This window comes from Aulostomus chinensis, chromosome 17 (assembly GCF_037954235.1).
Source record: "Aulostomus chinensis isolate RoL2024-O1b breed Wild chromosome 17, RoL_Achi_v1.0, whole genome shotgun sequence".
In the NCBI taxonomy this organism is placed as follows: domain Eukaryota; kingdom Metazoa; phylum Chordata; class Actinopteri; order Syngnathiformes; family Aulostomidae; genus Aulostomus; species Aulostomus chinensis.
In genome coordinates, this window is record NC_141336.1 from 4880722 (window position 1) to 4905895 (window position 25174).

Below are 25174 nucleotides of genomic sequence, written 5' to 3' on the forward strand. Positions count from 1 at the left end.
AGGAGAGGCGGATGATCAGGTCCACCACCCAGGGCATGGCCCGGCTGAGGGTCGACTGGCTCACCCCGGAACGGTCCGCCATCTCCCGCTGGAAGGCTTTTTTGTGCGTGATGTATGTGTGGTTATCAAATAATGTCAGTTACCAAACACCGCCACAGGGTGTCGCCAACAGACCAAAGTGCAGTTAACGCAAGAATCGGCTTTCCGCCAACTTCTACCGCACCTCCGGAGTTGGCGTGAAAGAGCGCAAGAATCGACGAACTTTTCGCGTTGACACATCTGAACGTGAGCGTTGATCCTGGCGTACGCAAGTTTTTCTTGCCTAAACCGCGTTGATACATGAGGCCCCTGGCCTCCACAGTCACCTGGCCTAAACCCAGTTCAGATGGTTTGGGATGAGATGGACTACAGAGTGAAGGCAATGGGGCCAACAAGTGCTCAGCATCTCTGGGAACTCCTTCAAGACTGCTGGAAAAACATTTCAGGTGACTCACCGAGGGAATGCCAAGGGTGAGCAAAGCAGTAAGCAAAGCAAAGTGGCTATTTTGGTTTACTACAGACTTCCATGTTTGTTCATTAATAATTTTGATGCATTCAGTGAGAATCGACAATGTAAATAGTCCTGAAAACAAAGAAAAAACAGTAAATGAGAAGTTGAACTCTTCTTCAAACTCTTGACTTGTAGTGTCTATCATTTCTGACGTGTGTGAGAAAAGTGATGCTTTATATCTACATATGAATTATTATATTGATGTATTATTATTATAAGATTTATTACATTTAAATTGAAAAATAACTAATTGATGTGTTGGTGATGAGGCTTTTTTCAAATTACAGGAAGCTATTATTTGAATTTCCATTGCTGCACAACATCACAGACATGAAGGGGTGACGTCATTGTGATTGACAGCATAAAGCCGTCCAGTCACTTGATCAGTTAGTTGGTTCCTGGACTCCAGACAGCAACCTGCTGTCTCTTGGTCAAGAATCAGCTTCATTAAACACTTGAGACATCAACACAACACCTTCTACCAGCAGCTGTCATTTGGTGAGTTCAGTAAATCTTCAACATCTAGTAGTAAACTGTCTGATGGGTTTTCTTCAGGGGGGGAAATAGATTGTTGGTTTAGCAGCACCCCCACTAGCATGTCCGCTAGCGTTAGCAAGCCTCACTGCTAGCAAGCTACCGGTCTCTTTTACTGCGTTGGCTGTGAATAATTTACTTTAATTTCATTAAAAACTGTAGCTTTAAAGTTAAGAACTTGAATTGTGAACTTTAGAAAAAAATTTCGTCGTAGATCTGTGTTTTATTCTTGCTGTGGGTTTGTGTCTATCAAATGTATCTGCATTTTAAAATTCAAGAATTTGGAAAACTGCATGTAAAGAAACATACTGTGGTATCATTTCTGACATGAATCTGGGTGTATGAATAGTACCAACACAGTTTTTATCTTCATATGAGTGTATTATTTTTATTTGTGTGTTTGTTAATTTAGCTAGCACTCCCCGCTAGCGCGCCTCGTTAGCGTTAGCATGCCGCTCGGCTAGCAACCGACTGATGGTTTTTTCTAGGTTTTCCTCTGAAAAATTCACTTTAATTTCATTACTAATTATCTGACAGACCATTTTCAATGTAACTTTGTCCTGCTTTGAGGTTTTGTTGGGTTAAAAACACGTGAATGCTTCAGTCAGTCTGTGTGGATGTCTGTTGATGTTTGACGTCAAAAGTCAAGGTCACTGACAGTCCCACTTGCTGACACAACCACTATGTTGTTCCTCCATTGGAGGTTTTTAAGGTTGAAGCAAGTGTTGATTGACTGACCCTGACACAGGACTTTCAGTAACATGGCTTTCTGACGGTCAAGACTTTGTTGTACGTCTGCTGCTTCAAAGTGAAAAGTCAGAGAGACGAACCAGAAATGAACATTTCAGGGATTTATAAAGACTCGAATGTTATATTTTCTCTGTTTTCTCAACAGAATATTCCATCATGGGAGAACTGAACCCCGGTTTCAGACTGGGGGATATCATTTTTACTGAATCCTCTGTGTACACTGTGGAGAAAATCTTGGGGGCTGGCGCTTTTGGGGAAGTTGCCGAATGTTGGAGGAGCGACACAGACAAAATGGTCGCGATAAAACGGATCCGGGACAAACAGAACATCCTGGCGGCAAAAGAGGAGGTGAACACAAGTTTCTTTGAACAGTATTTAACTTCCATGGCTGTGAAAATCCACCACATTCCAATACAGGTTGTTTTCTCTCTCTCTCTCATACCTTTAACAGGAGAAGATGCTGAGATTATTGATGAGCAACAACGGCAATAATTTCAACATTGTTGGATGGAACGGGTCGTTCATCCACGAGGGAGCGTTCTGCATGGAGTTTGAGAGACTGGACATCAGCCTCTTTGAATTCCTGGGGCGGCGCCGGGCTCTCTCACTCAGAGAGATCAGCCCCATCCTCCATCAGGTGTGTTTCCACAGTTTTTAGCTTAACTTACCAACTAAAGTGGGAAAATAGAAGACTAAAAGTTTTCATTTTAAGAACTAAATGTTCAGGTGTATTTTGCTGAGTATGAAGCCAAGTGATTCCATCAGGGAGAGGATAAATTGGTGGATTCTAATCAATGGAAGTAGATGCTAAAGTTGACTCAGTCATTATTTGCAGTGTGAAACTGCAGGTGTTGGGTTGTCCTGCATCACTTCATTTGTATTCTCTCATTAAAAACTACAATCACGCCAGGCTTCGTTGTCAACTGCCAAAATATGTTTTAAATACACAATGTTACATTTTCCACTGTGTAAAAACGATCCTCCATCACATGTTGATGACGTTCCACTGCAGTGAAGCTGACTTCAAGGTTTCTATTTTTCATGGTTTCAGCTCGCAACGGCGCTCCTTTTTCTGCGGAGCCAGAGAATCGTCCATGCCGACATGAAACCAGAGAACATCATGATGGTGGACCATGTCAGGCAGCCGCTCAAAGTCAAGCTCATTGACTTTGGGTTGGCGTTTCAGGTCTCAGCGAGCCACATCGGAGCGGAGCTGCAGACGCTGTGGTACAGGTTAGTAACAGAGACACTGGAACCTCCATTTTCTTCTGTCAGTGGTGAGAACAGGAGTCATGTTGTGGTTCTCTTCCTCTCGTCAGAGCTCCTGAGATCCTCCTTGGAGCCCCGTTTAACGAGGCCATCGATGTGTGGTCTCTGGGGTGCATTGCTGCAGAGCTGCTGACTGGGATCCCACTCTTCCCTGGGCACAGTGAGGCTGAAATGGTCAGTATGGTGCAGTGCTACACTTGGAAATTCACAACAAGCAATGGTGACGTAAAGAGGAGTAGTGAGCGAGAGATGGGTCACTTATTTCAAGTATTCTTTTGTGTAAAGCAACAAATGGAGGTAAAACCTGGTGCTCTCATTGTGTCCTTCCTTCAGATGGAGTACATCCTGAGAACAGCGGGGCAGCCACCCGACAGCGTCCTCCACCTCGGCCTCTACACCCTCTACTATTTTTATGCCCAGGGTGAGGAAGGAGTCTTCAAGCAGTGGACAGCAAAGGTAATTCCAGCAACTGAGAAGGACTTCATCCCTCCATGAGGTCCTTCAGTCCGTCAGCCTGCATTTAGCTCTCATGTGCTAACTGAAAAATGTCTTTTCTGTAGCCACACGTGGAGGTTCCTGACCCCATGAGGACCCTGATGGATCTGGTTATGGTGGGCTGCACCAGAGCACGAGAACATACAACACAACCGTCTCTGAGTTCCTAACCTTTAAGTTTTATTCTGTTGCTACACAGATGTTCTTGGAGGGCCAGGACCTGGATGACCTGGCAGACTTCCTGGACCTGCTCAGTCAGATGCTGGAGGTGGATCCTGAACGCCGCATCACGCCGGACCAAATCCTCCAGCATCCATTTCTAACAGGAAGGCACCAAGTAGGCCCCATCACCAGCAGCCCAGCGCACCACTTTGATTGGTCCGTGTTCATCAGTGCTGATGTGAAGGTGCTGGACTGTTGTCTTTCAGGCTTGAATCCTGCTTGGACCAAATGGCTTCCACTCAGGCAACGGTGAGGAGGACTCCTGGTCTATCCAGGTGAGTTCAGCTGCTTTCACCTTTCATCCTGGGGTCAACTGTTCAAGCTGATTAACCTAGCATTAGCATGCAGCTTAGCACTTGATTTAAAAGAAATGTCTTTTGCTAGAAAAAGAATAAACACTTTTGTCCATCTTGACTTAACATTTTAGTTTGAAAGATGCTTTTGTTGGATGAAGAAGAGTTATTTTACGGCATTATATTGTTAAAATACCTTTGTGTCACATTTCCAAGTCCGTTCAGGGCAGGATCAGCAAACTGGATTAGTCTATCTATGGTTTAATGTTTTAAAATGAATGTGAGGCAAAGAAAACACATCATTTTAACTTCCCTGTTTTTGACTTTTGTCAGTGGTTAAATTTAAATGACACTATTGACTGTAAAGCTGTTGTCATGTTTGATTGTAGGCTAAATAGGTCATGCTAATTAGCCTAGCATTAGCATCTGTTCTTATCATTTCAGAGTGAAAAACCCTTTGCGTTGAGTGAAGCATGGACGCACTTTTCCTGCATCATCCTCTCCTACCAGCTCAGGGAGAGGGAAGGTAAGAGGGAGGGAATCATTTTCTCTCATGTGGTTTCGTTTCCTGCATCACAACAGCATTTAGAAGTAGAACATGAATTGGCTCAGTTACAGAACGTGACCTGCAGTCTTTGCAGGATTCAGCTCTATTCCATGGAACCAGTATAACCAGTGTGATCATTATTACCAGTTTTATCGGTTTATGATACTTTTAATCATTTGGAATTTTAATCCCACCATATTTTGCCACTCGTCGACGTCGTATAATAATTGTAGTCTGGTAGCCGTCGGTATTTTAGTGGTGTGAATGTAAATTATGCTGCCAGTCTCACTCTGTACAGGAGAGGTCCTGCTGTACTTTGTGCTCAGACCAACATTCCACTTTACTGATCCATTTCTTCCTCACCTGTTTTGGAGGAGAAATAGATCAGTATTTGTCACTTTGGTCTCTACTGCGTTTTTTTGGGGGGTAAAGTCAGGCGGTGTAACACAGACGTTTCTTTTCTGCGCCCATCAAGACACCGAGGTTTCTCCAACACCTGAGGTCTCCTGGTTCTACTGGTCCAGTGTGAATCGGGCTTTCAAAGCTCATTGTAGTCAGGATGCCACAAAATGCAATGCTGGCTCTCATATGCTGTTGCTCATGCAGGTTTTGCTTTCCCTTTCATGTAGCATCAAAAAGCAAAAAGGCACTGGTAATGGTACTCCCGGTTTACTGGGACGGGGTTCGATTCCCTGCGGTGTCTTGCTGATTGATTGGCTATTTCCTGAGAGGTGATGTCACTTCCACTCTTTCCTCTCTGTTTCTATGGTCATGAAGGGATGTGTGACACCTACATTTAGTGATATCTGTCCTTGACATGGACGTGGTTCCACTTGGTTCTTTGCTCTCAGCTTCGTAGACTTGTGGTAAGAAACGACTCAAATTAATACAAGAAAAAAAGGAGAACTAGAACGCCACGAGCAGTGCTAACAGGCCCTCGCTCTCCTGGTCCTGACCTGTAGATGTCGTCAGGCTGGGACTTTTATCAAACCTGAAGGTTGAAACAGATTCCTGCCACAGTTTCATAGTTTAGTTTCCAGTTTGTATTTTATATATTTTGTAATAGAAACATCTTTCATTTCCTGCAGTCCTGCCTGCTTTCCTCCATCTCTGTATTTGGGTCCAGCACCACCACTGATTTGACAACGCCAGTACATCGGTGTTGAACACACGTCAGCCAGTGACATCCTAGACAAAAAATAGTGGACAGAGTTTTTGTAAAGGTGCCAACAACTGAGAATTAAAAAAAAAAAAGATCAACATATAAAAAAAAGAAATGCATGTTCACAAACATCCTGTATGTCACGTGTGATGCATGTGAGAAAAATGATGCTTCTAATCTTCAATTTAATGTAGAATGTTAACTTACATCATTATATTTATATATTTTCATTATTTATATTGTGTGCAATACAAAAATTAGCAGTTTTGCAGATCCTTATGCTGCTTATTGTCATTTTTATACTCTTATACATAAACATTTTTAACCTTTCTATTTATCTAATTAAATTTTCTGTGCAACATCCATCCATCATCTATCCATCCATCCATCATCCATCCATCCATCCATCATCCATCCATCCATCCATCCATCATCCATCCATCCATTGTGTCCATTCATACAGGAAGAACTGCACTCCATCAAATCTTTTTAAGCCTGGGTTGAAACGTCCAAGATGTTAAAATTTATTGACTTTTCCTTCTGTTAGATTTGAACTGGGAAAGTTAGATTTGAACTGGGAAAGTTAGATTTGAACTAATAGGACTCTGTTGTATGGTTTGTTTTTTATTGTCTCTGAATGTCTCCAGTAGCTTGTTGGGCTCATCTACATGAGATTGATGTGATTGGTTGCTGGCTTGTAGTCGTTGCTCTCAGGCAGATTTCCATTCACAAGAACTGGTAGCCTGAAGAAGGTCTGGGACTGAAGCGTCAAGATACTGTTGAGGTTGGACAGAGTGTGGGAATACTTTTGTTACATACAAGAATTATTTTGTATTATATTGTATTTATATTATATGTGCAATCTGAAAAATAGCAGCTGTGAATATACTTATGCTGCTTATTTTATTTCTATACATTTTGAAATACAGATGTTTTAACTTTTCGATTTATCTCATTAAAGATTGATTTGTGTTGCACTTTTTTCTGTCTTTTTTCCCCCCAATGCTGCTGTAAGGACAGAATTTCCAGTGTCCAGGATGAAGAAAGTTTATCTTCTTTTATTATAATATTTGTTCAATTTGAATTGAAAAATAACTAATTGGTGTGTTGGTGATGAGGCTTTTTTCAAATTACAGGAAGCTATTATTTGAATTTCCATTGCTGCACAACATCAAAGATATGAAGGGGTGACGTCATTGTGATTGACAGCATAAAGCCGTCCAGTCACTTGATCAGTTAGTTGGTTCCTGGACTCCAGACAGCAACCTGCTGTCTCTTGGTCAAGAATCAGCTTCATTAAACACTTGAGACATCAACACAACACCTTCTACCAGCAGCTGTCATTTGGTGAGTTCAGTAAATCTTCAACATCTAGTAGTAAACTGTGTGATGGGTTTTCTTCAGGGGGGGGAAATAGATTGTTGGTTTAGCAGCACTCCCCACTAGCATGTCCGCTAGCGTTAGCAAGCCTCACTGCTAGCAAGCTACCGGTCTCTTACTGCGTTGACTTTGAATAATTTACTTTAATTTCATTAAAAACTGAAGCTTTAAAGTTAAGAACTTGAATTGTGGACTTTTGGAAAAAAAAAAAGTCGCGGATCTGTGTTTTATTCTTGCTGTGGGTTTGTGTCTATCAAATGTATCTGCGTTTTAAAATTCAAGAAATGGGAAAACTGCATGTAAAGAAACATACTGTGGTATCATTTCTGACATGAATCTGGGTGTATCAATAGTACCAACACAGTTTTTATCTTCATATGAGTGTATTATTTTTATTTGTGTGTTTGTTAATTTAGCTAGCACTCCTCGTTAGCGCGCTTTGTTAGCGTTAGCATGCCGCTCGGCTAGCAACCGACTGATGGTTTTTTCTAGGTTTTCCTCTCAATAATTCACTTTAATTTCATCAACAATTATCTGACAGACCACTTTCAATGTAACTTTGTCCTGCTTTGAGGTTTTGTTGGGTTAAAAACACGTGAATGCTTAAGTCAGTCTGTCTGGAGGTCTGTTGATGTTTGACGTCAAAAGTCAAGGTCACTGACAGTCCCACTTGCTGACACAACCACCATGTTGTTCCTCCATTGGAGGTTTTTAAGGTTGAAGCAAGTGTTGATTGACTGACCCTGACACAGGACTTTCAGTAACATGGCTTTCTGACGGTCAAGACTTTGTTGTACGTCTGCTGCTTCAAAGAGAAAAGTCAGAGACGAACCAGAAATGAACATTTCAGGGATTTATAAAGACCTGAATGTTATATTTTCTCTGTTTTCTCAACAGAATTTTCCATTATGGGAGAACTGAACCCCGGATTCAGACTGGGGGATATCATTTTTACTGAATCCTCTGTGTACACTGTGGAGAAAATCTTGGGGGCTGGCGCTTTTGGGGAAGTTGCCGAATGTTGGAGGAGCGACACAGACAAAATGGTCGCAGTAAAACGGATCCGGGACAAAAAGAACATCCTGGCGGCAAAAGAGGAGGTGAACACAAGTTTCTTTGAACAGTATTTAACTTCCATGGCTCTGAAAATCCACCACATTCCAATACAGGTTGTTTTCTCTCTCTCTCTCATACCTTTAACAGGAGAAGATGCTGAGATTATTGATGAGCAACAACGGCAATAATTTCAACATTGTTGGATGGAACGGGTCGTTCATCCACGAGGGAGCGTTCTGCATGGAGTTTGAGAGACTGGACATCAGCCTCTTTGAATTCCTGGGGCGGCGCCGGGCTCTCTCACTCAGAGAGATCAGCCCCATCCTCCATCAGGTGTGTTTCCACAGTTTTTAGCTTAACTTACCAACTAAAGTGGGAAAATAGAAGACTAAAAGTTTTCATTTTAAGAACTAAATGTTCAGGTGTATTTTGCTGAGTATGAAGCCAAGTGGTTCCATCAGGGAGAGGATAAATTGGTGGATTCTAATCAATGGAAGTAGATGCTAAAGTTGACTCAGTCATTATTTGCAGTGTGAAACTGCAGGTGTTGGGTTGTCCTGCATCACTTCATTTGTATTCTCTCATTAAAAACTACAATCACGCCAGGCTTCGTTGTCAACTGCCAAAATATGTTTTAAATACACAATGTTACATTTTCCACTGTGTAAAAACGATCCTCCATCACATGTTGATGACGTTCCACTGCAGTGAAGCTGACTTCAAGGTTTCTATTTTTTATGGTTTCAGCTCGCAACGGCGCTCCTTTTTCTGCGGAGCCAGAGAATCGTCCATGCCGACATGAAACCAGAGAACATCATGATGGTGGACCATGTCAGGCAGCCGCTCAAAGTCAAGCTCATTGACTTTGGGTTGGCGTTTCAGGTCTCAGCGAGCCACATCGGAGCGGAGCTGCAGACGTTGTGGTACAGGTTAGTAACAGAGACACTGGAACCTCCATTTTCTTCTGTCAGTGGTGAGAACAGGAGTCATGTTGTGGTTCTCTTCCTCTCGTCAGAGCTCCTGAGATCCTCCTTGGAGCCCCGTTTAACGAGGCCATCGATGTGTGGTCTCTGGGGTGCATTGCTGCAGAGCTGCTGACTGGGATCCCACTCTTCCCTGGGCACAGTGAGGCTGAAATGGTCAGTATGGTGCAGTGCTACACTTGGAAATTCACAACAAGCAATGGTGACGTAAAGAGGAGTAGTGAGCGAGAGATGGGTCACTTATTTCAAGTATTCTTTTGTGTAAAGCAACAAATGGAGGTAAAACCTGGTGCTCTCATTGTGTCCTTCCTTCAGATGGAGTACATCCTGAGGACAGCGGGGCAGCCACCCGACAGCGTCCTCCAACTCGGCCTCTACACCCTCTACTATTTTTATGCCCAGGGTGAGGAAGGAGTCTTCAAGCAGTGGACAGCAAAGGTAATTCCAGCAACTGAGAAGGACTTCATCCCTCCATGAGGTCCTTCAGTCCGTCAGCCTGCATTTAGCTCTCATGTGCTAACTGAAAAATGTCTTTTCTGTAGCCACACGTGGAGGTTCCTGACCCCATGAGGACCCTGATGGATCTGGTTATGGTGGGCTGCACCAGAGCACGAGAACATACAACACAACCGTCTCTGAGTTCCTAACCTTTATGTTTGATTCTGTTGCCACACAGATGTTCTTGGAGGGCCAGGACCTGGATGACCTGGCAGACTTCCTGGACCTGCTCAGTCAGATGCTGGAGGTGGATCCTGAACGCCGCATCACGCCGGACCAAATCCTCCAGCATCCATTTCTAACAGGAAGCCACCAAGTAGGCCCCATCACCAGCAGCCCAGCGCACCACTTTGATTGGTCCGTGTTCATCAGTGCTGATGTGAAGGTGTTGGACTGTTGTCTTTCAGGCTTGAATCCTGCTTGGACCAAATGGCTTCCACTCAGGCAACGGTGAGGAGGACTCCTGGTCTATCCAGGTGAGTTCAGCTGCTTTCACCTTTCATCCTGGGGTCAACTGGCTAAGATGTTTAGCCTAGCATTAGCATGCAGCTTAGCACTTGATTTAAAAGAAATGTCTTTTGCTAGAAAAAGAATAAACACTTTTGTCCATCTTGACTTAACATTTTAGTTTGAAAGATGCTTTGTTGGATGAAGAAGAGTTATTTTACTGCATTATATTGTTAAAATACCTTTGTGTCACATTTCCAAGTCCATTCAGGGCAGGATCAGCAAACTGGATTAGTCTATCAATGGTTTTATGTTTTAAAATGAATGTGAGGCAAAAAATCCACATCATTTTAACTTCCCTGTTTTTGACTTTTGTCAGTGGTTAAATTTAAATAACACTATTGACTGCAAAGCTTTTGTCATGTTTGATTGTAGGCTAAATAGGTCATGCTAATTAGCCTAGCATTAGCATCTGTTCTTATCATTTCAGAGTGAAAAACCCTTTGCGTTGAGTGAAGCATGGACGCACTTTTCCTGCATCATCCTCTCCTACCAGCTCAGGGAGAGGGAAGGTAAGAGGGAGGGAATCATTTTCTCTCATGTGGTTTCGTTTCCTGCATCACAACAGCATTTAGAAGTAGAACATGAATTGGCTCAGTTACAGAACGTGACCTGCAGTCTTTGCAGGATTCAGCTCTATTCCATGGAACCAGTATAACCAGTGTGATCAGTATTACCAGTTTTATCGGTTTATGATACTTTTAATCATTTGGAATTTTAATCCCACCATATTTTGCCACTCGTCGACGTCGTATAATAATTGTAGTCTGGTAGCCGTCGGTATTTTAGTGGTTTGAATGTAAATTATGCTGCCAGTCTCACTCTGTACAGGAGAGGTCCTGCTGTACTTTGTGCTCAGACCAACATTCCACTTTACTGATCCATTTCTTCCTCTCCTGTTTTGGAGGAGAAATAGATCAGTATTTGTCACTTTGGTCTCTACTGCGTTTTTTTGGGGGGGTAAAGTCAGGCGGTGTAACACCGAGGTTTCTTCTCTGCGCCCATCAAGACACCGAGGTTTCTCCAACACCTGAGGTCTCCTGGTTCTACTGGTCCAGTGTGAATCGGGCTTTCAAAGCTCATTGTAGTCAGGATGCCACAAAATGCAATGCTGGCTCTCATATGCTGTTGCTCATGCAGGTTTTGCTTTCCCTTTCATGTAGCATCAAAAAGCAAAAAGGCACTGGTAATGGTACTCCCGGTTTACTGGGACGGGGTTCGATTCCCTGCGGTGTCTTGCTGATTGATTGGCCATTTCCTGAAAGGTGATGTCACTTCCACTCTTTCCTCTCTGTTTCTATGGTCATGAAGGGATGTGTGACACCTACATTTAGTGATATCTGTCCTTGACATGGACGTGGTTCCACTTGGTTCTTTGCTCTCAGCTTCGTAGACTTGTGGTAAGAAACGACTGGAATTAATACAAGAAAAAAAGGAGAACTAGAACGCCACGAGCAGTGCTAACAGGCCCTCGCTCTCCTGGTCCTGACCTGTAGATGTCGTCAGGCTGGGACTTTTATCAAACCTGAAGGTTGAAACAGATTCCTGCCACAGTTTCAAAGTTTAGTTTCCAGTTTGTATTTTATATATTTTGTAATATAAACATCTTTCATTTCCTGCAGTCCTGCCTGCTTTCCTCCATCTCTGTATTTGGGTCCAGCACCACCACTGATTTGACAACGCCAGTACATCGGTGTTGAACACACGTCAGCCAGTGACATCCTAGACAAAAAAAAAGAGGACAGAGTTTTTGTAAAGGTGCCAACAACTGAGAATTTAAAAAAAAAGATCAACATATAAAAAAAAGAAATGCATGTTCACAAACATCCTGTATGTCACGTGTGATGTATGTGAGAAAAATGATGCTTCTAATCTTCAATTTAATGTAGAATGTTAACTTACATCATTATATTTATATATTTTCATTATTTATATTGTGTGCAATACAAAAATTAGCAGTTTTGCAGATCCTTATGCTGCTTATTGTCATTTTTATACTCTTATACATAAACATTTTTAAACTTTCTATTTATCTAATTTAATTTTCTGTGCAACATCCATCCATCCATCATCATCCATCATCCATCCATCCATCAGTCATCCATCCATCATCCATCCATCATCCATACATCCATCATCCATCCATCCGTCCATCATCCATCCATCATCCATCCATCCATCATCCATCCATCCATCCATCCATCCATCCATCCATCCATCCATCATCCATCCATCATCCATCCATCCATCATCCATCCATCCATCCATCCATCATCCATCCATCCATCATCCATCCATCCATTGTGTCCATTCATACAGGAAGAACTGCACTCCATCAAATCTTTTTAGGCCTGGGTTGAAACGTCCAAGATGTTACAATTTATTGACTTTTCCTTCTTTTAGATTTGAACTGGGAAAGTTAGATTTGAACTGGGAAAGTTAGATATGAACTAATTGGACTCTGTTGTATGGTTTGTTTTTTATTGTCTCTGAATGTCTCCAGTAGCTTGTTGGGCTCATTTACATGAGAGTGATGTGATTGGTTGCTGGCTTGTAGTCGTTGCTCTCAGGCAGATTTCCATTCACAAGAACTGGTAGCCTGAAGAAGGTCTAGGACTGAAGCGTCAAGATACTGTTGAGGTTGGACAGAGTGTGGGAATACTTTTGTTACATACAAGAATTAGATTGTATTATATTGTATTTATATTATATGTGCAATCTGAAAAATAGCAGCTGTGTATATACTTATGCTGCTTATTTTATTTTTTATACATTTTGAAATACAGATGTTTTAACTCTTCGATTTATCTCATTAAAGATTGATTTGTGTTGCACTTTTGTCTGTCTTTTTTCTCCCCAATGCTGCTGTAACAACAGAATTTCCAGAGTCCAGGATGAATAAAGTTTATCTTCTTTTATTATAATATTTGTTCAATTTGAATTGAAAAATAACTAATTGGTGTGTTGGTGATGAGGCTTTTTTCAAATTACAGGAAGCTATTATTTGAATTTCCATTGCTGCACAACATCAAAGATATTAAGGGATTGACGTCATTGTGATTGACAGCATAAAGCCGTCCAGTCACTTGATCAGTTAGTTGGTTCCTGGACTCCAGACAGCAACCTGCTGTCTCTTGGTCAAGAATCAGCTTCATTAAACACTTGAGACATCAACACAACACCTTCTACCAGCAGCTGTCATTTGGTGAGTTCAGTAAATCTTCAACATCTAGTAGTAAACTGTCTGATGGGTTTTCTTCAGGGGGGGAAATAGATTGTTGGTTTAGCAGCACCCCCACTAGCATGTCCGCTAGCGTTAGCAAGCCTCACTGCTAGCAAGCTACCGGTCTCTTTTACTGCGTTGGCTGTGAATAATTTACTTTAATTTCATTAAAAACTGAAGCTTTAAAGTTGAGAACTCTAATTGTTAGCTTTTGAAAAAAATGTCGTCGGAGATCTGTGTTTTATTCTTGCTGTGGGTTTGTGTCATTATCAAATGTATCTGCATTTTAAAAATCAAGAAATGGGAAAACTGCATGTAAAGAAACATACTGTGGTATCATTTCTGACATGAATCTGGGTGTGTGAATAGTACCAACACAGTTTTTTATCTTCATATGAGTGTATTATTTTTATTTGTGTGTTTGTTAATTTAGCTAGCACTCCTCGTTAGCGCGCTTTGTTAGCGTTAGCATGCCGCTCGGCTAGCAACCGACTGATGGTTTTTTCTAGGTTTTCCTCTCAATAATTCACTTTAATTTCATCAACAATTATCTGACAGACCATTTTCAATGTAACTTTGTCCTGCTTTGAGGTTTTGTTGGGTTAAAAACACGTGAATGCTTCAGTCAGTCTGTCTGGAGGTCTGTTGATGTTTGAAGTCAAGGTCACTGACAGTCCCACTTGCTGACACAACCACCATGTTGTTCCTCCATTGGAGGTTTTTAAGGTTGAAGCAAGTGTTGATTGACTGACCCTGACACAGGACTTTCAGTAACATGGCTTTCTGACGGTCAAGACTTTGTTGTACGTCTGCTGCTTCAAAGAGAAAAGTCAGAGAGACGAACCAGAAATGAACATTTCAGAGATTTATAAAGACTCGAATGTTATATTTTCTCTGTTTTCTCAACAGAATATTCCATCATGGGAGAACTGAACCCCGGATTCAGACTGGGGGATATCATTTTTACTGAATCCTCTGTGTACACTGTGGAGAAAATCTTGGGGGCTGGCGCTTTTGGGGAAGTTGCCGAATGTTGGAGGAGCGACACAGACAAAATGGTCGCAGTAAAACGGATCCGGGACAAAAAGAACATCCTGGCGGCAAAAGAGGAGGTGAACACAAGTTTCTTTGAACAGTATTTAACTTCCATGGCTGTGAAAATCCACCACATTCCAATACAGGTTGTTTTCTCTCTCTCTCTCATACCTTTAACAGGAGAAGATGCTGAGATTATTGATGAGCAACAACGGCAATAATTTCAACATTGTTGGATGGAACGGGTCGTTCATCCACGAGGGAGCGTTCTGCATGGAGTTTGAGAGACTGGACATCAGCCTCTTTGAATTCCTGGGGCGGCGCCGGGCTCTCTCACTCAGAGAGATCAGCCCCATCCTCCATCAGGTGTGTTTCCACAGTTTTTAGCTTAACTTACCAACTAAAGTGGGAAAATAGAAGAGAAAAGTTTTCATTTTAAGAACTAAATGTTCAGGTGTATTTTGCTGAGTATGAAGCCAAGTGGTTCCATCAGGAAGAGGATAAATTGGTGGATTCTAATCAATGGAAGTAGATGCTAAAGTTGACTCAGTCATTATTTGCAGTGTGAAACTGCAGGTGTTGGGTTGTCCTGCATCACTTCATTTGTATTCACTCATTAAAAACTACAATCATGCCAGCCTTCGTAGTCAACTGCCAAAATATGTTTTAAATACACAATGTTACATTTTCCACTGTGTAAAAACGATCCTCCATCACATGTTGATGACGTTCCACTGCAGTGAAGCTGACTTCAAGGTTTCTATTTTTTATGGTTTCAGCTCGCAACGGCGCTCCTTTTTCTGCGGAGTCAGAGAATCGTCCATGCCGACATGAAACCAGAGAACATCATGATGGTGGACCATGTCAGGCAGCCGCTCAAAGTCAAGCTCATTGACTTTGGGTTGGCGTTTCAGGTCTCAGTGAGCCACATCGGAGCGGAGCTGCAGACGCTGTGGTACAGGTTAGTAACAGAGACACTGGAACCTCCATTTTCTTCTGTCAGTGATGAGAACGGGAGTCATGTTGTGGTTCTCTTCCTCTCGTCAGAGCTCCTGAGATCCTCCTTGGAGCCCCGTTTAACGAGGCCATCGATGTGTGGTCTCTGGGGTGCATTGCTGCAGAGCTGCTGACTGGGATCCCACTCTTCCCTGGGCACAGTGAGGCTGAAATGGTCAGTATGGTGCAGTGCTACACTTGGAAATTCACAACAAGCAATGGTGATGTAAAGAGGAGTAGTGAGCGAGAGATGGGTCACTTATTTCAAGTATTCTTTTGTGTAAAGCAACAAATGGAGGTAAAACCTGGTGCTCTCATTGTGTCCTTCCTTCAGATGGAGTACATCCTGAGGACAGCGGGGCAGCCACCCGACAGCGTCCTCCACCTCGGCCTCTACACCCTCTACTATTTTTATGCCCAGGGTGAGGAAGGAGTCTTCAAGCAGTGGACAGCAAAGGTAATTCCAGCAACTGAGAAGGACTTCATCCCTCCATGAGGTCCTTCAGTCCGTCAGCCTGCATTTAGCTCTCATGTCCTAACTGAAAAATGTCTTTTCTGTAGCCACACGTGGAGGTTCCTGACCCCATGAGGACCCTGATGGATCTGGTTATGGTGGGCTGCACCAGAGCACGAGAACATACAACACAACCGTCTCTGAGTTCCTAACCTTTATGTTTTATTCTGTTGCCACACAGATGTTCTTGGAGGGCCAGGACCTGGATGACCTGGCAGACTTCCTGGACCTGCTCAGTCAGATGCTGGAGGTGGATCCTGAACGCCGCATCACGCCGGACCAAATCCTCCAGCATCCATTTCTAACAGGAAGCCACCAAGTAGGCCCCATCACCAGCAGCCCAGCGCACCACTTTGATTGGTTCGTGTTCATCAGTGCTGATGTGAAGGTGTTGGACTGTTGTCTTTCAGGCTTGAATCCTGCTTGGACCAAATGGCTTCCACTCAGGCAACGGTGAGGAGGACTCCTGGTCTATCCAGGTGAGTTCAGCTGCTTTCACCTTTCATCCTGGGGTCAACTGGCTAAGATGTTTAGCCTAGCATTAGCATGCAGCTTAGCACTTGATTTAAAAGAAATGTCTTTTGCTAGAAAAAGAATAAACACTTTTGTCCATCTTGACTTAACATTTTAGTTTGAAAGATGCTTTTGTTGGATGAAGAAGAGTTATTTTACTGCATTATATTGTTAAAATACCTTTGTGTCACATTTCCAAGTCCATTCAGGGCAGAATCAGCAAACTGGATTAGTCTATCAATGGTTTTATGTTTTAAAATGAATGTGAGGCAAAAAATCCACATCATTTTAACTTCCCTGTTTTTGACTTTTGTCAGTGGTTAAATTTAAATGACACTATTGACCGTAAAGCTGTTGTCATGTTTGATTGTAGGCTAAATAGGTCATGCTAATTAGCCTAGCATTAGCATCTGTTCTTATCATTTCAGAGTGAAAAACCCTTTGCGTTGAGTGAAGCATGGACGCACTTTTCCTGCATCATCCTCTCCTACCAGCTCAGGGAGAGGGAAGGTAAGAGGGAGGGAATCATTTTCTCTCATGTGGTTTCGTTTCCTGCATCACAACAGCATTTAGAAGTAGAACATGAATTGGCTCAGTTACAGAACGTGACCTGCAGTCTTTGCAGGATTCAGCTCTATTCCATGGAACCAGTATAACCAGTGTGATCATTATTACCAGTTTTATCGGTTTATGATACTTTTAATCATTTGGAATTTTAATCCCACCGTATTTTGCCACTCGTCGACGTCGTATAATAATTGTAGTCTGGTAGCCGTCGGTATTTTAGTGGTTTGAATGTAAATTATGCTGCCAGTCTCACTCTGTACAGGAGAGGTCCTGCTGTACTTTGTGCTCAGACCAACATTCCACTTTACTGATCCATTTCTTCCTCTCCTGTTTTGGAGGAGAAATAGATCAGTATTTGTCACTTTGGTCTCTACTGCGTTTTTTTGGGGGGTAAAGTCAGGCGGTGTAACACCGAGGTTTCTTCTCTGCGCCCATCAAGACACCAAGGTTTCTCCAACACCTGAGGTCTTCTGGTTCTACTGGTCCAGTGTGAATCGGGCTTTCAAAGCTCATTGTAGTCAGGATGCCACAAAATGCAATGCTGGCTCTCATATGCTGTTGCTCATGCAGGTTTTGCTTTCCCTTTCATGTAGCATCAAAAAGCAAAAAGGCACTGGTAATGGTACTCCTGGTTTACTGGGACGGGGTTCGATTCCCTGCGGTGCCTTGCTGATTGATTGGCCATTTCCTGAAAGGTGATGTCACTTCCACTCTTTGCTCTCTGTTTCAATGGTCATGAAGGGATGTGTGACACCTACATTTAGTGATATCTCTCCTTGACATGGACGTGGTTCCACTTGGTTCTTTGCTCTCAGCCTCGTAGACTTGTGGTAAGAAATGACTCAAATTAATACAAGAAAAAAAGGAGAACTAGAACGCCACGAGCAGTGCTAACAGGCCCTCGCTCTCCTGGTCCTGACCTGTAGATGTCGTCAAGCTGGGACTTTTATCAAACCTGAAGGTTGAAACAGATTCCTGCCACAGTTTCAAAGTTTAGTTTCCAGTTTGTATTTTATATATTTTGTAATATAAACATCTTTCATTTCCTGCAGTCCTGCCTGCTTTCCTCCATCTCTGTATTTGGGTCCAGCACCACCACTGATTTGACAACGCCAGTACATCGGTGTTGAACACACGTCAGCCAGTGACATCCTAGACAAAAAAAAAGAGGACAGAGTTTTTGTAAAGGTGCCAACAACTGAGAATTTAAAAAAAAAAGATCAACATATAAAAAAAAGAAATGCATGTTCACAAACATCCTGTATGTCACGTGTGATGTATGTGAGAAAAATGATGCTTCTAATCTTCAATTTAATGTAGAATGTTAACTTACATCATTATATTTATATATTTTCATTATTTATATTGTGTGCAATACAAAAATTAGCAGTTTTGCAGATCCTTATGCTGCTTATTGTCATTTTTATACTCTTATACATAAACATTTTTAAACTTTCTATTTATCTAATTTAATTTTCTGTGCAACATCCATCCATCCATCATCATCCATCATCCATCCATCCATCAGTCATCCATCCATCATCCATCCATCATCCATACATCCATCATCCATCCATCCGTCCATCATCCATCCATCCATCCATCCATCCATCATCCATCCATCATCCATCCATCCATCATCCATCCATCCATCCATCATCCATCCATCCATCCATCCATCATCCATCCATCCATCATCCATCCATCCATTGTGTCCATTCATACAGGAAGAACTGCACTCCATCAAATCTTTTTAAGCCTGGGTTGAAACGTCCTAGATGTTAAAATTTATTGACTTTTCCTTCTTTTAGATTTGAACTGGGAAAGTTAGATTTGAACTGGGAAAGTTAGATTTGAACTGGGAAAGTTAGATATGAACTAATTGGACTCTGTTGTATGGTTTGTTTTTTATTGTCTCTGAATGTCTCCAGTAGCTTGTTGGGCTCATCTACATGAGAGTGATGTGATTGGTTGCTGGCTTGTAGTCGTTGCTCTCAGGCAGATTTCCATTCACAAGAACTGGTAGCCTGAAGAAGGTCTAGGACTGAAGCGTCAAGATACTGTTGAGGTTGGACAGAGTGTGGGAATACTTTTGTTACATACAAGAATTAGATTGTATTATATTGTATTTATATTATATGTGCAATCTGAAAAATAGCAGTTGTGTACATACTTATGCTGCTTATTTTATTTTTTATACATTTTGAAATACAGATGTTTTAACTCTTCTATTTATCTCATTAAAGATTGATTTGTGTTGCACTTTTGTCTGTCTTTTTTCTCCCCAATGCTGCTGTAACAACAGAATTTCCAGAGTCCAGGATGAATAAAGTTTATCTTCTTTTATTATAATATTTGTTCAATTTGAATTGAAAAATAACTAATTGGTGTGTTGGTGATGAGGCTTTTTTCAAATTACAGGAAGCTATTATTTGAATTTCCATGACTGCACAACATGAAAGACATGAAGGGGTGACGTCATTGTGATTGACAGCATAAAGCCGTCCAGTCACTTGATCAGTTAGTTGGTTCCTGGACTCCAGACAGCAACCTGCTGTCTCTTGGTCAAGAATCAGCTTCATTAAACACTTGAGACATCAACACAACACCTTCTACCAGCAGCTGTCATTTGGTGAGTTCAGTAAATCTTCAACATCTAGTAGTAAACTGTCTGATGGGTTTTCTTCAGGGGGGGAAATAGATTGTTGGTTTAGCAGCACCCCCACTAGCATGTCCGCTAGCGTTAGCATGCCTCACTGCTAGCAAGCTACCGGTCTCTTTTACTGCGTTGGCTGTGAATAATTTACTTTAATTTCATTAAAAACTGAAGCTTTAAAGTTGAGAACTCTAATTGTTAGCTTTTGAAAAAAATGTCGTCGGAGATCTGTGTTTTATTCTTCCTGTGGGTTTGTGTCATTATCAAATGTATCTGCATTTTAAAAATCAAGAATTTGGAAAACTGCATGTAAAGAAACATACTGTGGTATCATTTCTGACATGAATCTGGGTGTGTGAATAGCACCAACACAGTTTTTTATCTTCATATGAGTGTATTATTTTTATTTGTGTGTTTGTTAATTTAGCTAGCACTCCTCGTTAGCGCGCTTTGTTAGCGTTAGCATGCCGCTCGGCTAACAACCGACTGATGGTTTTTTCTAGGTTTTTCTCTGAATAATTCACTTTAATTTCATCAACAATTATCTGACAGACCATTTTCAATGTAACTTTGTCCTGCTTTGAGGTTTTGTTGGGTTAAAAACACGTGAATGCTTCAGTCAGTCTGTCTGGAGGTCTGTTGATGTTTGAAGTCAAGGTCACTGACAGTCCCACTTGCTGACACAACCACCATGTTGTTCCTGCATTGGAGGTTTTTAAGGTTGAAGCAAGTGTTGATTGACTGACCCTGACACAGGACTTTCAGTAACATGGCTTTCTGACGGTCAAGACTTTGTTGTACGTCTGCTGCTTCAAAGTGAAAAGTCAGAGAGACGAACCAGAAATGAACATTTCAGAGATTTATAAAGACTCGAATGTTATATTTTCTCTGTTTTCTCAACAGAATATTCCATCATGGGAGAACTGAACCCTGGTTTCAGACTGGGGGATATCATTTTTACTGAATCCTCTGTGTACACTGTGGAGAAAATCTTGGGGGCTGGCGCTTTTGGGGAAGTTGCCGAATGTTGGAGGAGCGACACAGACAAAATGGTCGCAGTAAAACGGATCCGGGACAAAAAGAACATCCTGGCGGCAAAAGAGGAGGTGAACACAAGTTTCTTTGAACAGTATTTAACTTCCATGGCTGTGAAAATCCACCACATTCCAATACAGGTTGTTTTCTCTCTCTCTCTCATACCTTTAACAGGAGAAGATGCTGAGATTATTGATGAGCAACAACGGCAATAATTTCAACATTGTTGGATGGAACGGGTCGTTCATCCACGAGGGAGCGTTCTGCATGGAGTTTGAGAGACTGGACATCAGCCTCTTTGAATTCCTGGGGCGGCGCCGGGCTCTCTCACTCAGAGAGATCAGCCCCATCCTCCATCAGGTGTGTTTCCACAGTTTTTAGCTGAACTTACCAACTAAGGTGGGAAAATAGAAGACTAAAAGTTTTCATTTTAAGAACTAAATGTTCAGGTGTATTTTGCTGAGTATGAAGCCAAGTGGTTCCATCAGGGAGAGGATAAATTGGTGGATTCTAATCAATGGAAGTAGATGCTAAAGTTGACTCAGTCATTATTTGCAGTGTGAAACTGCAGGTGTTGGGTTGTCCTGCATCACTTCATTTGTATTCTCTCATTAAAAACTACAATCACGCCAGGCTTCGTTGTCAACTGCCAAAATATGTTTTAAATACACAATGTTACATTTTCCACTGTGTAAAAACGATCCTCCATCACATGTTGATGACGTTCCACTGCAGTGAAGCTGACTTCAAGGTTTCTATTTTTTATGGTTTCAGCTCGCAACGGCGCTCCTTTTTCTGCGGAGCCAGAGAATCGTCCATGCCGACATGAAACCAGAGAACATCATGATGGTGGACCATGTCAGGCAGCCGCTCAAAGTCAAGCTCATTGACTTTGGGTTGGCGTTTCAGGTCTCAGCGAGCCACATCGGAGCGGAGCTGCAGACGTTGTGGTACAGGTTAGTAACAGAGACACTGGAACCTCCATTTTCTTCTGTCAGTGGTGAGAACAGGAGTCATGTTGTGGTTCTCTTCCTCTCGTCAGAGCTCCTGAGATCCTCCTTGGAGCCCCGTTTAACGAGGCCATCGATGTGTGGTCTCTGGGGTGCATTGCTGCAGAGCTGCTGACTGGGATCCCACTCTTCCCTGGGCACAGTGAGGCTGAAATGGTCAGTATGGTGCAGTGCTACACTTGGAAATTCACAACAAGCAATGGTGACGTAAAGAGGAGTAGTGAGCGAGAGATGGGTCACTTATTTCAAGTATTCTTTTGTGTAAAGCAACAAATGGAGGTAAAACCTGGTGCTCTCATTGTGTCCTTCCTTCAGATGGAGTACATCCTGAGGACAGCGGGGCAGCCACCCGACAGCGTCCTCCACCTCGGCCTCTACACCCTCTACTATTTTTATGCCCAGGGTGAGGAAGGAGTCTTCAAGCAGTGGACAGCAAAGGTAATTCCAGCAACTGAGAAGGACTTCATCCCTCCATGAGGTTCTTCAGTCTGTCAGCCTGCATTTAGCTCTCATGTCCTAACTGAAAAATGTCTTTTCTGTAGCCACACGTGGAGGTTCCTGACCCCATGAGGACCCTGATGGATCTGGTTATGGTGGGCTGCACCAGAGCACGAGAACATACAACACAACCGTCTCTGAGTTCCTAACCTTTAAGTTTTATTCTGTTGCCACACAGATGTTCTTGGAGGGCCAGGACCTGGATGGCCTGGCAGACTTCCTGGACCTGCTCAGTCAGATGCTGGAGGTGGATCCTGAACGCCGCATCACGCCGGACCAAATCCTCCAGCATCCATTTCTAACAGGAAGCCACCAAGTAGGCCCCATCACCAGCAGCCCAGCGCACCACTTTGATTGGTTCGTGTTCATCAGTGCTGATGTGAAGGTGTTGGACTGTTGTCTTTCAGGCTTGAATCCTGCTTGGACCAAATGGCTTCCACTCAGGCAACGGTGAGGAGGACTCCTGGTCTATCCAGGTGAGTTCAGCTGCTTTCACCTTTCATCCTGGGGTCAACTGGCTAAGATGTTTAGCCTAGCATTAGCATGCAGCTTAGCACTTGATTTAAAAGAAATGTCTTTTGCTAGAAAAAGAATAAACACTTTTGTACATCTTGACTTAACATTTTAGTTTGAAAGATGCTTTTTGTTGGATGAAGAAGAGTTATTTTACTGCATTATATTGTTAAAATACCTTTGTGTCACATTTCCAAGTCCGTTCAGGGCAGGATCAGCAAACTGGATTAGTCTATCTATGGTTTAATGTTTTAAAATGAATGTGAGGCAAAAAAAACACATCATTTTAACTTCCCTGTTTTTGACTTTTGTCAGTGGTTAAATTTAAATGACACTATTGACCGTAAAGCTGTTGTCATGTTTGATTGTAGGCTAAATAGGTCATGCTAATTAGCCTAGCATTAGCATCTGTTCTTATCATTTCAGAGTGAAAAACCCTTTGTGTTGAGTGAAGCATGGACGCACTTTTCCTGCATCATCCTCTCCTACCAGCTCAGGGAGAGGGAAGGTAAGAGGGAGGGAATCATTTTCTCTCATGTGGTTTCGTTTCCTGCATCACAACAGCATTTAGAAGTAGAACATGAATTGGCTCAGTTACAGAACGTGACCTGCAGTCTTTGCAGGATTCAGCTCTATTCCATGGAACCAGTATAACCAGTGTGATCAGTATTACCAGTTTTATCGGTTTATGATACTTTTAATCATTTGGAATTTTAATCCCACCATATTTTGCCACTCGTCGACGTCGTATAATAATTGTAGTCTGGTAGCCGTCGGTATTTTAGTGGTTTGAATGTAAATTATGCTTCCAGTCTCACTCTGTACAGGAGAGGTCCTGCTGTACTTTGTGCTCAGACCAACATTCCACTTTACTGATCCATTTCTTCCTCTCCTGTTTTGGAGGAGAAATAGATCAGTATTTGTCACTTTGGTCTCTACTGCGTTTTTTTGGGGGGTAAAGTCAGGCGGTGTAACACAGACGTTTCTTTTCTGCGCCCATCAAGACACCGAGGTTTCTCCAACACCTGAGGTCTCCTGGTTCTACTGGTCCAGTGTGAATCGGGCTTTCAAAGCTCATTGTAGTCAGGATGCCACAAAATGCAATGCTGGCTCTCATATGCTGTTGCTCATGCAGGTTTTGCTTTCCCTTTCATGTAGCATCAAAAAGCAAAAAGGCACTGGTAATGGTACTCCTGGTTTACTGGGACGGGGTTCGATTCCCTGCGGTGTCTTGCTGATTGATTGGCCATTTCCTGAAAGGTGATGTCACTTCCACTCTTTACTCTCTGTTTCAATGGTCATGAAGGGATGTGTGACACCTACATTTAGTGATATCTGTCCTTGACATGGACGTGGTTCCACTTGGTTCTTTGCTCTCAGCTTCGTAGACTTGTGGTAAGAAACGACTCAAATTAATACAAGAAAAAAAGGAGAACTAAAACGCCACGAGCAGTGATGACCGGGAGTAAGTGTGCATGTATGTTGACATAAAATATACATATGTATGTATTTATAAGTATAGGTAGATAGATTATAGATAGATATATCGACATAAATATCAATATTTCTCTATCTATATATGTGTGTACACTTATGTAGTATATGTATCAATATACTGTATATGTGTAATATGAGTATATTTGTATATGTGTATATATAAATAAATAAATATATATACACACACATATTTGTGTGTGTGTGTGTGTAAAGCCTAATAGACGGTTTGACACAGAGCCAATTTTCAGCACAATAAAACCTAATTTAACCGTACTGCTGGCCTTGGGGGAGGTAACCCATGGCGATGCCAACTTCAAGGTTGCCCTACAAAGACACTTAAACCCTGAAGCACTATGTTGAATTCAGACTTACCAAAGAACCTTCACATTGACAGAGTTAAAAATGTGTCTGTCTTATGTGCAGTGCCCCCTAGAGTTTAGAAAAAAATGATAGAAATAAATTTGCTTACGCAGGATCGACATTTGATGATTAAACTCTCAAAGTCTCAGTGTAGCTGGACCACTACACGCACGAGTTCACAGGTTTGATTCCTACCACAGCCACATGTCAGATCAAAGTGCCCTCTGGTTCCCTCTCCCACCATCAGCTCTCTCGAGCGTTAGCTAAAACTTTAATGCACATCTACAGCAGGAAGGGATTTTGTGGCGCATGAAGTGTCTTTTATCCAGCTTCCCTGAGTGATGCTGTATGTATTCTTAAAATAACCCTGAGTAGGCATTTTAAAAAGTTTGTCGAGCCCGTAATCGCCTGTAAAACTCTGTCAGGTCTTCACGTGTTCTCTGGAGAGCTGTCAGACCCAGGAAAAGGAAAATAAAAAAGGCACTCTCAACACTGATAAAGACACACCGTC

At 42.2% G+C, this 25174-nt stretch overlaps 4 protein-coding genes across 4 annotated transcripts; all 4 read left to right on the forward strand.

The window, feature by feature from the left end:
- Positions 1-1990: 1990 nt before the first annotated feature.
- LOC147246101 (homeodomain-interacting protein kinase 2-like) lies at positions 1991-4032 on the forward strand. Its single transcript, XM_086183453.1, has 8 exons — positions 1991-2182; positions 2286-2471; positions 2886-3067; positions 3154-3277; positions 3437-3559; positions 3664-3714; positions 3798-3935; positions 4027-4032. The coding sequence occupies exons 1-8, from the start codon at positions 1991-1993 to the stop codon at positions 4030-4032; spliced, it is 1002 nt and encodes a 333-aa protein (XP_086039579.1).
- A 4078-nt stretch (positions 4033-8110) lies between these two features.
- Positions 8111-10152, forward strand: LOC147246102 (homeodomain-interacting protein kinase 2-like). Its single transcript, XM_086183454.1, has 8 exons — positions 8111-8302; positions 8445-8591; positions 9006-9187; positions 9274-9397; positions 9557-9679; positions 9784-9834; positions 9918-10055; positions 10147-10152. The coding sequence occupies exons 1-8, from the start codon at positions 8111-8113 to the stop codon at positions 10150-10152; spliced, it is 963 nt and encodes a 320-aa protein (XP_086039580.1).
- Positions 10153-14389: 4237 nt separating this feature from the next.
- LOC147246103 (homeodomain-interacting protein kinase 1-like) lies at positions 14390-16430 on the forward strand. The gene is made up of 8 exons (XM_086183455.1): positions 14390-14581; positions 14685-14870; positions 15284-15465; positions 15552-15675; positions 15835-15957; positions 16062-16112; positions 16196-16333; positions 16425-16430. The coding sequence occupies exons 1-8, from the start codon at positions 14390-14392 to the stop codon at positions 16428-16430; spliced, it is 1002 nt and encodes a 333-aa protein (XP_086039581.1).
- A 4369-nt stretch (positions 16431-20799) lies between these two features.
- On the forward strand, positions 20800-22706 carry LOC147246104 (homeodomain-interacting protein kinase 1-like). The gene is made up of 8 exons (XM_086183456.1): positions 20800-20856; positions 20960-21145; positions 21560-21741; positions 21828-21951; positions 22111-22233; positions 22338-22388; positions 22472-22609; positions 22701-22706. Exons 1-8 carry the CDS (start codon positions 20800-20802, stop codon positions 22704-22706), a joined length of 867 nt encoding a protein of 288 aa, XP_086039582.1.
- The last annotated feature ends 2468 nt before the right edge of the window (positions 22707-25174 follow it).